The sequence below is a fragment of the Argopecten irradians genome, chromosome 11, assembly GCF_041381155.1.
Source record: "Argopecten irradians isolate NY chromosome 11, Ai_NY, whole genome shotgun sequence".
In the NCBI taxonomy this organism is placed as follows: Eukaryota; Metazoa; Mollusca; class Bivalvia; order Pectinida; family Pectinidae; genus Argopecten; species Argopecten irradians.
The window spans coordinates 24,363,769-24,378,426 of NC_091144.1; the positions used below are offsets into that span (position 1 = coordinate 24,363,769).

The window sequence follows — 14,658 nt, forward strand, 5'->3', positions numbered from 1 at the left end:
ATGGAGAATCGAAAAATTCTTAAAGGGATCTTCTTGGTTTTAGCCTTGCTTCATTGTGTAAATAGCCAAGCGTTTTCATCTATTAGAAATCTGGAAATTATTTACACACAAGAAGGCAAATTATTAGAAGCTTTAAGAGACTTTGTAAACAGGTCAACAGCCGTAGGATCGTCAGTATCTGAGAACATCACTAGGTATGTACATCTGTATATATTATAGGTATTTTGATGGGTTTATTTCTGTTAAACAGATGAAAGAACTAGTAATAATATTAATTTCATTTGTTTTTGATGCTCCTCATTAAGAAAAAGATGATTTTATTGATATATACAGTAGCATCACGATGATATAAGCCACATTTAGATGTCACACCCTGTCTGATTGTGTGAAGCAGATTATGAGTTCGAGGACCGGTAAAGGTCAAATAAGTTCATCACTCGTGGATCTTTTAGATTCTAGAATTATAATGAGGTGACATTAATTATACTGGAGCAAGTCTAAGGTTTGAATGGAAATTTGATCCGTCACTTTCAGTTTGGTTGATTGCTGCATTTGCTATCTACCTTAAAAGGTTCCTAACGTATCTATTAGCACTGACTTTTGGCCTAACTTTGAGCACATTGAAGACTTCAAAAACAAACACTTCACTTACCATACATATTGCATAGAGTACATCAGAAATTACAATCGGAACACCTCGCCCACTTCTTCGAACATAGGCTCGGACCAAACTGTTAGAATACGCATTAAAATGATGTGTTTTGTTATCCGCCGGACATCGGTCAAATTACTGCTACCTGTAGGACTATATCACAGAGAGTTACCTCCCTTGTGAAACATACCGCGTTATTTTTTGTCTGCTTCATAGCTCTACATGTATCACAAAGAATAAATTAAACAAGCTCTCTGGTTTATATTATCTAAATTTGAGTTTTACAAGACGTGTGTGATAAAGAGATCTACATGTACCTATTAGAATGAACACGAATGCTCGAACAAGAATCATCGGGCAAAATTATTTTCTTCTATGAATTCTTTCATTCATTCATTACCTAACAGAGACAACCACGCGCATGCGTCGACTATTCAATCGCTTTTAATTTGTCAAAAAGAAAAGTTGTAAACGTCCATGTAGAAGTATTTTTCTTACTCGTGCTAATGGTAAGTTTAGCGTAATTAGTGTTTACCATAACTTAATATTAACCAAATTAGAATATCATGCTATCTATTAGATCAACTTAAATTCAGTCTTTGATTGTGTTTGATGCAAAAATCAAAATGTTACTAAATCTCTGAAGAAATGTCCGCCATGATGGAATACGCCGGTTATGCTTTTTCTGCCAGATTGCCCGGTCGTCGCCCGGTCACGTGACCGGCGTACGCCGGTAGCCGCTTTGTGTCGTAGTGGAGCGCTGCCTCCGAAAATCACTCGGGCATCGTTTTCTTTACTTTTTTGTAGGTTTCCAATTATTTCATACGTATACATGCATTTACATATGATTTTTTGTCCAAAACAAACATAACTACCATTCTTAATATCTACCGTACCGCTCACAAGACGTCAAATTCACAATTTGTGGACCTGCCGTATAAATTCCCTTTCGAAAGACCTTCATATGTATTATATTTACATATGCCCCTATATAGTCAACGGGAGGGGAGTTGCGTTCAAATTAGCGTAAACGCAATGACGTATGAATACAAAAGCAGTGCAGGTTCGGACTACTTCTAGTTCACGCTTCGATAAGATTTTGCGTCATAAGTTGACGGATTTTAAAATAACAATAAAGAGTTTTTATTACATCCAATTAAATATGTATTTGACATCAAAACAAAACATGTGTTCAAGCATTGTAACGGTAATAAACTACAAAATGAATCGCTGGTCGGGGCTACAACCGGGGGGCTTTCCTCAGGAATGTTCGGGGAATCCCATAGTTACGTCAGATGTACATGTGTGTACGGTCACTCATCTCACCTAAATATACAGAACATCTGATTGTCGGTGAATAATTCTGGGAGCGTCTAAGCGAACAATAGGTTAACAGATCATATACAGGTTTCCAGAAAAAAAAAAACATTACAGGTAGCCTATCCGAAACAGTATCATCAGCTTCAATGGCCCCGTCTTTGCATTCAAAATAGGCCTGCACACACGCAAACACTTGTCTATCCTCCGTACAATAAAATAAAAGTCATGACTGCGAAGAATTTAGTGTATATCGCGTTCTTAGACCGATACATACATGACAAACATTTAGCAGCTCAACGGTCATACCATCAATAGGCTTTATCACAGCCACTTTCCTCGGTTGAAAATCAAATATGGCGTCTCGCTTCACTTCGGACCGCATCACTACCCTGACAACGATACATACCGGTAGTCGTTCCGCCTTGGTTACCTCAATTTTTATTCGATATGGATACTATTAATATATATTATCAAATTGAAAAAAAAATATATGTTGAAAATAATTGAAAAGTGTCATTGTCGTATTTCAAACCAAACTGCAGCTATAACATTCAACAATCGGAACTATATCTTCGGTCATCCTGACTACCGTACTTACCCAACTTAGCAACCATCACCGTTTTAAATTGTACGTAAAGGTAGATTTATTTATGTAAATATATAGATTGAACAGTGTTTTGATTGCGATTGACGGAACAGATGTCGCTACGGTACATTGAATATGTCTGTATCCCATTGCGTTCATACCACCTTTAACGCAATCAAAACACTGTTCAATCTCTATATGTAAAAAAAATAATGCCTCGATAAGAATTTGATATTTTATGTGGTTCAGTTTTATTGCCTAGAAGGTAAGCGATATCAAACAAGTACAATAAAAATGCAAACAAACGTTTTATAATGGTTTGCATAATCATTACTTTGCTCCATTAGCAGTAATAGGCACCAATTGTAGTTCTAAAGACGACACCATTTTCTGTCAAAAAGTCTTTTGAGCTACAATATCGTAGCTATGGTTCATAGTGTATAGTGTAATTAAATAATGTAAACACATTTTTTGTGTTTTATACCCACCACAGCTGAACAATATGCTCATCCCGTTACAGTCCGTTATTAACCATTAAAGGCGCTACACCGCTGACAAACGGTATTTTTCTATCAAAAACAGCAGACGGATCAGCATTTGTTCAGTTTCAAAAGTTACTCACTTCACACCATTTGCGTCATTGAAAAGTTTGAGCTTCTTATTTTATTCAAGATTTAAAAAAAATCAAAAATAATAAATTGCGTCCGAAAAAGTCCAAACATGTAGCATTAAGTGCAAATACGCAAACACGACAGACCATGGTTTAACAACAGCATTAGAAAACAAATACGTATACGAAACAGATTAAAACATAGGGCAGGGCGTTAGAATTGTACTTGCTGCCCCTATTGCATGGTCGTAAAAGGCGACTAAAATTAGGATCTTTTCTTTTTTCTTCTTCCTAACTGACTTTATCTTTCCTAACGCCTCCCTTGGCACCGCCTCACTTTTGGCCTCTAGTTGAGCGTTCGCCCCTGTGAGGAAGGCTCTGGGTTCTGTTCCCTGGCCGAGACACACCAAAATCTATAAAAGTTGTAGTTTCTGCTCCTGCTTAGCGCTCAGCATACAGGTAGTGGGACGACTGGTTCGCCCGTTGTCAGTATAATGTGACCGGGTGGGACGTGTTGCTTGGTATCTTTGGCGGCATGCTTCAGTGATATAGCACTATAAAAAGGGCAACAGTTCCACTATACAAGAAGACACAATATGAACATACCGCAGTCTCCCAAAACACGCACCACGCACAACGCACAACATACACGCAACACGCTAAGGAGGCCGTCCTTACATGACCATAGCTGTTAATATGACGTTAATTAATCACAAACAAACAAATCTCAACATATCGAAATACAAGAAAGCACGAAAAAAAGTTAATAATATGATTAAAACGTGCCAAGGAAATATTTTTCGAAAACGTAGATAACCTTATTGACAGATCCTATTCTGACCCCTAAACATACTGGAAATTACTTCAACTTTTACTTAAAGGGAAAAAACACCGAGATATCTCCCCTAATTTGTGAACATTCATCGAACTATACTTTTGACGACACACAAAAATGCAACCTTTTAAACGATTACTTTACATCCATATCGACAATAGATGACCAAGGCAAACACCTACCTACATTTAATACGCAAACTGCCTCCACACTCACCGATATAGTTTATAATACCCGATGAAGTGAAAGATATTTTAAGTATTTTAAGTACATGTATAAATAAAGCAACAGTTCCTGACGGAATAAGTCATAGAATGTTGTAATTGATTACTAACGAGATTACCATACCTTTATCTATCCTATTTAATGCGTCCCTTCAAACCTGTTCCTGTCCCGAAAGTTGGAAAATAGCAAATGTAATACCTATATTCAAGGGTGGTGATAAACACATCGTATCTATTTACAGACTAATTTCATTACTAAGTTGTATTGGAAAAAGATTTGAGCGTTTAGTATTCAAACATATTTATAAATTTTTCAACCAAAATAAAATTATTTACAAGTTACAATCAGGATTTTTACCAAAACACTCTTGCCCACATCAGCTAATAGAATGATATTATATTATGTTGCTGTCTTTAGAAAATCATGAACACATAGCTTTTGTTTTTTTTGCGATTTTTCCAAAGCCTTTGATAGAGTTTGGCATAAAGATCTCTTATACAAATTTCAACAATATGGAATAAATGGAAACTTACTTACCTGGATAGCTAATTATCTGTCGTGTAGAAAACAGTCTGTTCAATCTCTATATGTAAAATTCTTCTTTGAAAAATATTAATGCTGGTGTACCACAGGGATCTGTCCTAGGTCCTCTTTTTTCATATCTATATTAATGATATTTCAACCGAACTAATTTCACTGTGTTGTCTCTTTGCCGACGACACCTCGTTATCATATTCTTCAAAACATTTAGATAATATTACATGTGTTGTTAATACTGATTTCAAAACACTTAAAAAATGGTCAAATGATTGGCTTATGTCCTTCAACCCCAAATAGACAGAAATTATATTAGTATCTGTTTCAAATCTCCCTTACCAGCCACTTTTTACATTCAATAATACAGTAATAGAAATAGCACACAAACACAAACACTTTGGAGTAATTTTAAGTAGCGATGCTAAATGGTCTGAACACATAGATGAAATTATTAAGAAGGTTTCGAAATATATAGCAACACTTCGTAAATTGAAATTTCTACGTAGCAGAAATATTTTAGAAAAAATGTATCTAACATATATAAGACCTATTTTAGAGTATGCATGTGAAGTTTGGGATAATTGTGGTGTTACAAAATATGATAATCTTGAAAATTTACAACTTGATGCCGCCCGTATTATTACAGGACTACCAATATATACCAAAACAGAGTTTATTTATAAAGAAATTGGGATGGCTTCCATTATCTAAACGGAGAGAGATAAGAAGATTAACCCTCTTTTATAATATTAAACATGACCTTGCTCCCTCATATTTATGTAATATATTACCAGAAAACATTGGTGTCCTGACAAACTATGCCTTAAGAAATTTCCAGGACGTGAGAAAACATCGTTATAAACTCCAACGCACATTAAACTCCCTTCAACTTCTTCTCTTTCGAATAATTTAGATATATCTATTAGAAATTTTCCAACTCAATATACCTTCAAATCAAATTTAAGTAAATCTTTTCTTCCAGAAACCAATTTGTATTTCCTAAATTTTGATACTAGACGGCTAAATATTCTCCATTGTAGATTAAGAAATAGAGCAAGTACTTTGAATTACGATCTTTTCAGATCCAATTTTTTGTCTTCAGCACGCTGTGAATGTGTATTCACGTGCGAAGACTCTATCGCTTTTTCCTTACATGCCTAAAATATCAATACGACAGACATTATTAAACAATCTTCATTGGCACCCCGGTGACATCACATTAGATACATTACTAAGAGGAGATGCAGATTTAGAAAATGATGCTAACTTTAATATTGCAAAGGCAGTCCAAATTTATATTGATAGTACTGACAGGTTTTGACATTATGAGCATCTTGCCCCATTTTCTATATCTACCCTGTATCTTAGTTAATTAATAAATTACATGTTGTACCGATGTCAACAGTATAAATCAGTTGTATCTGCTGGCTGGTGTAATTGAAAGATTTTCAAGGAAAGGAATGGCTTTGAGTGGATTTCCAGTGTAAATTTTTTATGGAATGTGTATAATGGACAACGTTTTATGAACGTAATCGATCGGTGTTTACCAGCCAGTCAGATAACTATGTACACAATTATCACGTTTGCAAATAATTATAAGTTAATAAATAACTATTCTCCTCTTCTATACTCCTTTATTTTTCCCTTTTCTCCTTCATTTTGATTCATATGTCCATTATGTATATATTAATATTATGTATTCGGGAGAGGACGTTACTAAGTTGGCGAAACTTATGTCCAATCCCTGTTGTCAATAATTTACGACAATAAAAATATGTTTAAAATCAATTAAAACATTTACATGAGAAAATACCAGAGTATCGTTTTTTTACCGAAATATCCATTATATTTGTGTGGTGGCAGTACAAAATTAAGACAAGATACATACAATGTACATGTCGTTGTGTATATACATGTAATATTTTATTTATATCTATATGAAAACGATATATGCGATATTCAATCTATTTTTTTTACATTCTTCATCCCTGATTTCGGTCGCGTGGCATCATCAGTTCAATCAATATATCGTTAAATTCTTTATATTTATAATAACCTTTATTCCTCAAATTAGAGATACAGAAAATGAGATATAAATATCATGTATATATAGACATGCATGAAGATATACAATCCAGGAAACATTATAAATATTAAAAAAAACTCTTCTGATTTTACTTATCAGCCATTGCAAGTATACATGTACTACTTATACTGCAATCAATATACCGCTAATTTTATTACTTTGTAATCATAATTGTAAAGAAGTTCATAGAATAGACGTAACCGTTTGAATTATATCCTCAATTGGCATTTTAAGAATAGGTGAAGTTAAGAAAATTACATTTATTTTTTAACGTTCACTTTTAATAAAATTGATGTTGTCATTAAAACACATTTTTGTCCATTATCGCTGTTTAAAATAGCGATATGTACGTATTCCTATCATTATATGGTATTAAAGAGGCGCTAATTAATTACCGCTTAATGTTCAGTTTTGTATCCATGTATACAATTACAATAATTTGAGCAGTATGCATGCACTTGGCGGAACGGACTTCTGTTAAAAAAAAACCCTCCTTCATTCAGAAAGGTTGCCTTGTATGTAATGATGCAAAAGGTCATTTGCATTTTAGGATTTTTCCAATAACTCGTCTTCTTTCTCAAGGATACTTCAATATTTGTAAAATAAAAGATTTTTTAGAACAATGCCGCTTTACTAAAGGAAATATGTAGACATAAGAACAATGGGACATCAGTTCCATAATTGGGTTATGTAATGGGGAAAAACTCCAGGCTACATTAGACCAACATTTTCTATACTATTACTCCAAGGATAGATTTTTTAAAAGAGATGTGCGTTTCAGTTCTACATCTTCACTTCTACATCTACAACACTACAAGAATCTACGACCTACGAATTAATAAAGATATAAATATCACATTTCAGAAGGTTAGAAATACACTAGTGAAGACATTTTGTCTAGACATACGCTAAAATACTTAAAAGAAACACGATTGGACGAATTCGTATTCAAGCAAAATATTTGTTTTTGTCAGGATAATGTTAGTCCCTTTATATTATAGGAAATGGTGTGTACGACAAGGATGACCTGTATCGTCCGTGTTTATTTTTACTTACTTTAACTTGTTACGTTGTGTTTTTGTGTGTGTGTATTTTTTCACATATATTTTTCAGCATTAAATTACTGCCCTTATCCAATGATTCGGCACGATCATCTTTTGCTGTTATACGGAGGGCTAGTTAAATATGTTTTAAACACAAACACCAATAGTACTCGGCAACTATCGCGCCGAATTTGTCGCTTGATTTCAAAAATCGTAATTAGTGAATTTGATGAACATTTTCTATTTAAATGTAACATTGAAGAAATACGCTAAATTCCAGATGTTTGTCATACTGGTTTTATTCCTTCTTGTTTTTATTTAGTTTGGTTGCAGCTGTCCGACAGTCTCCGCTTCTTGGAATGTTGTTCTTATTATATGCAATATTTTCGTTGGTGTTGATTTTTCTGTTTCTGGTCTAATACGAACTTCATCTTTCGCTTGTCCCTGTAGGTGATCATACAAGAATTCGCATTGCTCATCTCGTCCAGAGATCGTTTTCAGGTGATGCAAAGCATCCTCAATCCACTCTTCAGCCGTTGGGTCCGTTTCTTTCAAAGGCCTGCCAAAGAATTTCTCCAATTTCCTATTTTTGTTGACGTAAACAGTCTTAGGATGTCTTGAGGCCGTTTCCTCCAGTTCTTGTTTTGCTAGTTGTAGGTCTTTTTCTAACCGATCAGCACGCGCACTTTGAGCATCTAGTCTCTCCACTTTCTTCCGTAATTCCTCCAATGCTGCCGATAATTCCTCTGAGTTCGACATTTTTACGGTCCTTTATAATAGTCTCTGTCACGTAAAAGATGATACGCAAAGCACACAGAATTATGGAATTTGGCATCGGAAGTAGCGAGAAACACCCCACATAACAACCAATACACAAACCCTAGTTCTGTAACTTAGCGCACAATTGTTAACGATAACAGTCAATGTACATACGTACAAGCAAGCGTCTCATCCACACATGAGCTAGGATCGGTGTTGGATGTACTCCATCTTTTAGTAGCTTCCTATTTAGTGAGTAGTAATGTTGCTTTCCTTTGCCCTTTCTGTTGTTAAGTACATCCGACGCGAATTTTGGTGATATGATAGCAGCTGATGTATTCAATGTCCGAATATGCGTATTAACTGCGTTGATTCTCGTTACCAATTCTTGATCCTGTTGTTTGAATTCGTCAATATCACAACGGCACTTCATACAATTCCATTGTGAAATCGAGTAGTGGGGTAGTTCCAAAAAAACTAATCGCACCGTTGGGAATGTCTTGCAGTAATCCACAATCTGAGTATAGTTGGATTTGATATCGTGTAAGGCTTCTTCCGTGGTGTTATGTGCTAACTCTATGATGTTTTTCAACGGAATTTTTCTGCTTAGGTCGCAGGTTCCCAACCAAACATAGAGTGTAACCTGGCAATGTTTTCCCAAAACAGCTGGTAAATGTTTCTTCAGGAATTCCAATTGGCTCAATGTCTTTGCTCCACCTTTGTACCACCACACGATATTTATATTGGCGTCATCTATATGATCCTTGATATACGATGCTTTGCTGTCACTCAAAACTATGGCCACACTATGCTGAGTTCTATCCGCATTTGGTCTAGTGAAAGGCCTGGCCAAAAATTTCCTAAGTTTAGATTCGCTCATGAATCATATATAGATGTACTTAGAACAAAACTAATATACATGTAACCAACAGTTATCTCAATATCAGAAAAGATTAAGCAAAAGTTATCTCAATATAAGAAGACTACAAAAATACATTCTGACTCTATAAAAAGATATAGTGGCGATAATTAATGATAATTAAACAATAGAATGTCACAACGAATGTATATTAATTAAGAAGTCCACAATATGTCATGTCTGATGTCCACCATACGTCATACCAGAACTGTGATTTCCTCCCTCAAATGCCTAATTGTTGAGTATCTTACCAACTCTTACCAAGGAAATATGGTTTGAATGACCAGTTGATCTGATTGGCCGAAATCTGTCGTTAATTTCCGTAGTGTTTAATATTCTTTAATACGCTGAATATTTATAATCGTATAAACTTAAATTATTACAATAAAAAAACATAAGATATTATATAAAATAACTTATAAAATATCACATATAGTTTTTGACTGAATGTCACATGACTATCACGTGAGCTTGATAGTCTATATTTAAAATACATATAACAAGTGAATACAAAGTAATGTACAATTCAAATTGTTACATATATAAAATCGCACATGGTGACTGTAGAGTGCTGTTGTATAAATATGACAATTAAACGTAATTTGATAGAGCATCATGTTTCTCCTCTAGGGAACAAAACAGTTTTTTCAGATCGGTTAAAATTAGCTAAAAATAAGGTCTTCTCATACTAAGCTGTGCAGCATGTACAGCACTCTAATTGACATACAGATCGATATTTAATTTATTACTCTGATTGATAAAGGATCTATCAACATCACAATAGGGATCACGTTCTGGTGACCTTTCCGAAAGTGTCGAATCTTGGACGTGAGTTCCCTGGAAGAAAATAGTTTGAAAGAGATGTCAGATGTAATTTCGTATTTGCATGGTTCGAAGTCATCTCGCCCAAAGAGTACAACAAAACTAATATGATGTAGGTGTAGAAAATATATTGATTCAAAGAACTCTGTATAATGGTCACCAGAATGTGACCCCTTATGGAATGTTGTCATATCCTCTATCAACCTTTTCACCCCTGAATTTGTATAATGGCCTATCCCAGGACTTGAAGCAGAAGCGCCAAATGTGTCTTCAGGGGTGAATGACTATACAGAGTGAGTATAATTTTAATCGGGTTGCATGTATATGTCTTGCGTCTTAGATTTGGGATACAATTTGGTCATGGTAAGTAAAACGATAATAACTTTTGATTAATTGATATAAGAAAACAAAAGTATTTTCTTGGTGGTGTGATATCAACATTTCTTTTTATTATAGTTTTATGAACAGCGTTGCGGAATACAGATCACGGGTACAAGATGTTGAACAATGGGTTGGAAATCCAATCAATGCGCTGAATTTCATTGAACGAATGGTGGTAAAGTGGGAGAAAGTTATAGCGTCTATCCGATGTGAAAATTGTGGAGAAAGTCATGCTGTTCAAGGTATAAACATAGATTCTATAGATGAGAAGACACCTTTACATATTTTAGCTTGTTGTACCCCTATATTCTTGAATAAATGATAACTTTCACTTTCGACCAATAATAACTTATAACGTTGTATAACGTAGCCAATAAGCATTAAAATTAACAATGACAAGTCAATATGAGGTTGATTTTCCCTTAATCGTTAATTTATCTAACTGTTATTTGTATTTTAGACTTTATCCGACAATGGACTGCAGCGAAATCAATTTCAAATTATTGGCCTACCTTACTTGATATTCAAGAAATCTATAAGAGCATACTGCGACTTTGGAAGTTTTATGATTTAAGTCTTCTGGATATTCTTGATGGGAAAATAGGCACATCACAAGGAGACCCATTGACTACTACTCAAGTTCTAGAAATGCGGAAACATTCGAAATTCGCCAACAGGGCTTACAATAGTGTGCTCATGATACAGGCCTTACACGATCGACGAAAGGAAAACCATACAAATGCTGACGACAGTATTTCAGATCTAGACCTTGACCTAGAGCTTGCCACGGCGTATGCAGACGTGAGTGTTACCGCAATGGGGAAAGATGATCAGATTTAAAGTGAATATTCGGACAAAGAAGACCAGTCTATATGCGTTCATTGGCCTTCTGAAAGTCCATAAATATAAAAAAAGATGGCCAGTTTTGACCATTAAAATTATGGAAAAGTCCCGTGAAAATTTGGTAGTTCTAAAAATGAAAATAATGGCGGAAACTTTTGTTTATATGCATGTATAGTAAATATTAATAAGAACGTCATATCTTTATTTAATGTAAAAAAAACATAGCAATCGAACAGTCGCATAGTCCACTAACGGATAATTCTATATCGTCTTCTAATGTGTTTATCTTAGGTCATAGCTGTGTTTTTCTGTTTTATGCATTTTTGTTTTATGAAACATGTCCGCAAACACAAGACACAGAAAAAATACATATCTTCCTTAATAGCTTGAAATGTTCGCATTGGTACATATTAATTAGTTATTATTAAATTGATGATTGATATATCAATGCTAGCATTGAAAAATATTTTCAAATTTTGATGAACGGTTTTCCGAAGAACGTCCTTGACAAGACTTCATGCATAAAAACTGTTATGTGATCTCTAGAATTTGAAATTGCCTTTTAAATGTCATTCTGTAAATTATTATATGCAAGTAATTTGGATGCAATTGTTCTTCTTTGGTTGGTATGAAAATTCTATTAAATATTGAATTAGCATATTTCTTTTATTATTTGCTCTTTTTTATAGTTCAGATACACAGATAAAGTTTTAGAAATCATGGAGAAATACGAAAATAGTGGTGAGTGGATTTTTATAGTTAGATCCAAATGAACTAAATATTAAATAAATACATCGTGTCATTATCTTTCATTCCAAACTAAACTACCTTATCTAATAGTCCATCTTTTAGTCGTTTTTCATTCGGCCATCCTGTCGTCTCTTTATAGCTGTTCATACAAATTGTAAAATAGACAATATCATACATTATCAACATAATGTATAGTTGATAATATTCGTTTGGGTTTTAATTTCGTGGATTTATCCTAATTCGCGAATTTTAATAGTTCGTGATATTGTCATTATCTTGGTTTCACGTATTATAGACTGTCGTAAGAATGAAGCTTTAAAAGGCTAGAAATATGATTCGCGAAAATAAAACCCCGCGAATAAGTTCCAAACACTAAATCGCGAAATTTTACACCCGCGAAATTTAACTACTACACGGTATTTTTGAATACATGAATTCGCGACCAAGGGTTTTGATACAGACAATCGTGCTTTCATGTAACATTTCGAGTTTTCTCGCGAAATTACACAACAATTTGTATCTAGTATATCCATGTATATTTGTATCCTCCAAGGTTTGATTATTATAAAGATCTTGTGAGTGAAAATTGATTTCAAATATTAAATCAGCACAATTATCCATGGACGACACATTACGAGCAGTGGCCTGGTGTTTGAGAGGGATCTGATTAAAATACGTATTCTCTTTTCTTTCCACGGAGACTCAATAAAAAGGAGTGAGAATAAGAACATATAGTATAATCAGATTGAGGCTGATGCTTTTCTGTTTCTGTTCTACAACTAGTCGGATTTAGCCTTGTGCAACTCAATGTCCTTATCATGTAGTTGGTTTTGTGGGAGGTATATAATTACATTTTCACTACAGTCCTACTATGTAACCTTGCCAAACGCAGTTTGCATTCATATATTCTATGAACTTCAAGCGCTTATCATCACGCCAGTATCATTGTGACGTCGTACGCGAAACGGCTGTTAAAATGGCTGTACGACCATGGAACGTTTTTCAGTTGGCATTCATAGCCAATATGTGCAATTATTATCACTACTCCCGTGTGTGTGGTGTGCTGCTTGTATGAAGTGCGTGGTGCGTGTTTTTGGAGCCTGCTGTATATACGTGTTGTGCCTCTTTGTATAATGGAACTCTTTCCTTTTCAGATAGCAGGCTAGTACAACTTAGATATAATGTCCTAGTAAGGAGAGCATATGGAATTCCAATACAACACCGACGGACTGAACTAAAACCACCCAAACGAAACTGGGACAAGGGAAGACTAGAACACAAACGTCTTTGTAACGAACAAACAGAGGTACGATTATTATCTCCTATAGGATGGTATTATCTTTTGAACCGGAGAATACGCTGACTGGTTAAGGACTCCCAGTGTAAATTCTATTAGATCGTATAACTATTTTGTTCTCAATCATATATTAATACCCCTGTTAGGAAGGCTATAGTCTAGTAGGTCCTTGGCGGCAACACAAAAAGTGGTGGTGAAGTGCGACGACTGGTCTGTCCGTTGTCAGTATAATGTGACCGAGTGGGGTGTGCTGCTCCGGGTCTCTGGTGACATACTTCAGTGAGATAGCAGTATAAAGAACAAGAGTTCCATTGTTACAGAGTCATTACGCGAACATACTGCAGTCTCTAGATGCAATGTCATGCAAGAAAATGTTGATGTGAACAAGAGCATTACTACAGTATTGTTTAATAGCAGGTGTGCTGTGACACCATGCTGATCTATCAGGGTTACTTTCCTCTGTTTCACTACGTCAGTTCTGATAATCAGAATGTTATGAGAACGAAGTTTTTAATTGAGAACTGTAGCAATGCTTCGAGCCTTCCAGCAAAATGAAAAAAAAATCGTACATGGATCAAAAAGAGAATAGCATGAAATGAAAATCTGGCTTTCCTCCACTAACAAACCTAACACGTCTCTAAATGTTCCGGGCTGTTCAGCTGTTAAACTAATTAAAACCAAAATAAACATACTGCCGAATAATGGCTATACATACAGAGAGCAACCTACTTAATAATTTCACTTAGACCACAGTGTTAAAGTTTGTTAAAGTTTTGTAATACATTATTCAAACAGCTGAATATTAGTTAGCTGTTGTGTTCTATAATTAAGTTTAGGTTCTCGTAAAAAAACTAGATATAAAAAAGTTTGGGCCCATCTACTCAAACTCTATCATGGAAATAAGGTGCATTTTGCGCTAAAACTTCTGAAAATCTAATGTTTTACCTATTACCTAAATTTCAATATGAATTCCTAAATCGATTCATTGTTATC

The 14,658-nt window shown here is 34.7% G+C and overlaps 1 protein-coding gene across 1 annotated transcript in view; it reads left to right on the forward strand.

Annotated features, from left to right (window-relative positions):
- LOC138335080 (prolyl 4-hydroxylase subunit alpha-1-like) overlaps positions 1-14,658 on the forward strand; it is a 24,182-nt gene continuing 9,524 nt past the window's right edge. The window contains exons 1-5 of the mRNA XM_069283989.1: positions 1-194; positions 10,851-11,017; positions 11,236-11,576; positions 12,308-12,359; positions 13,523-13,674. Coding sequence (XP_069140090.1) covers positions 1-194; positions 10,851-11,017; positions 11,236-11,576; positions 12,308-12,359; positions 13,523-13,674 — 906 coding nt within the window. The remainder of the gene's footprint in view (positions 195-10,850; positions 11,018-11,235; positions 11,577-12,307; positions 12,360-13,522; positions 13,675-14,658) is intronic.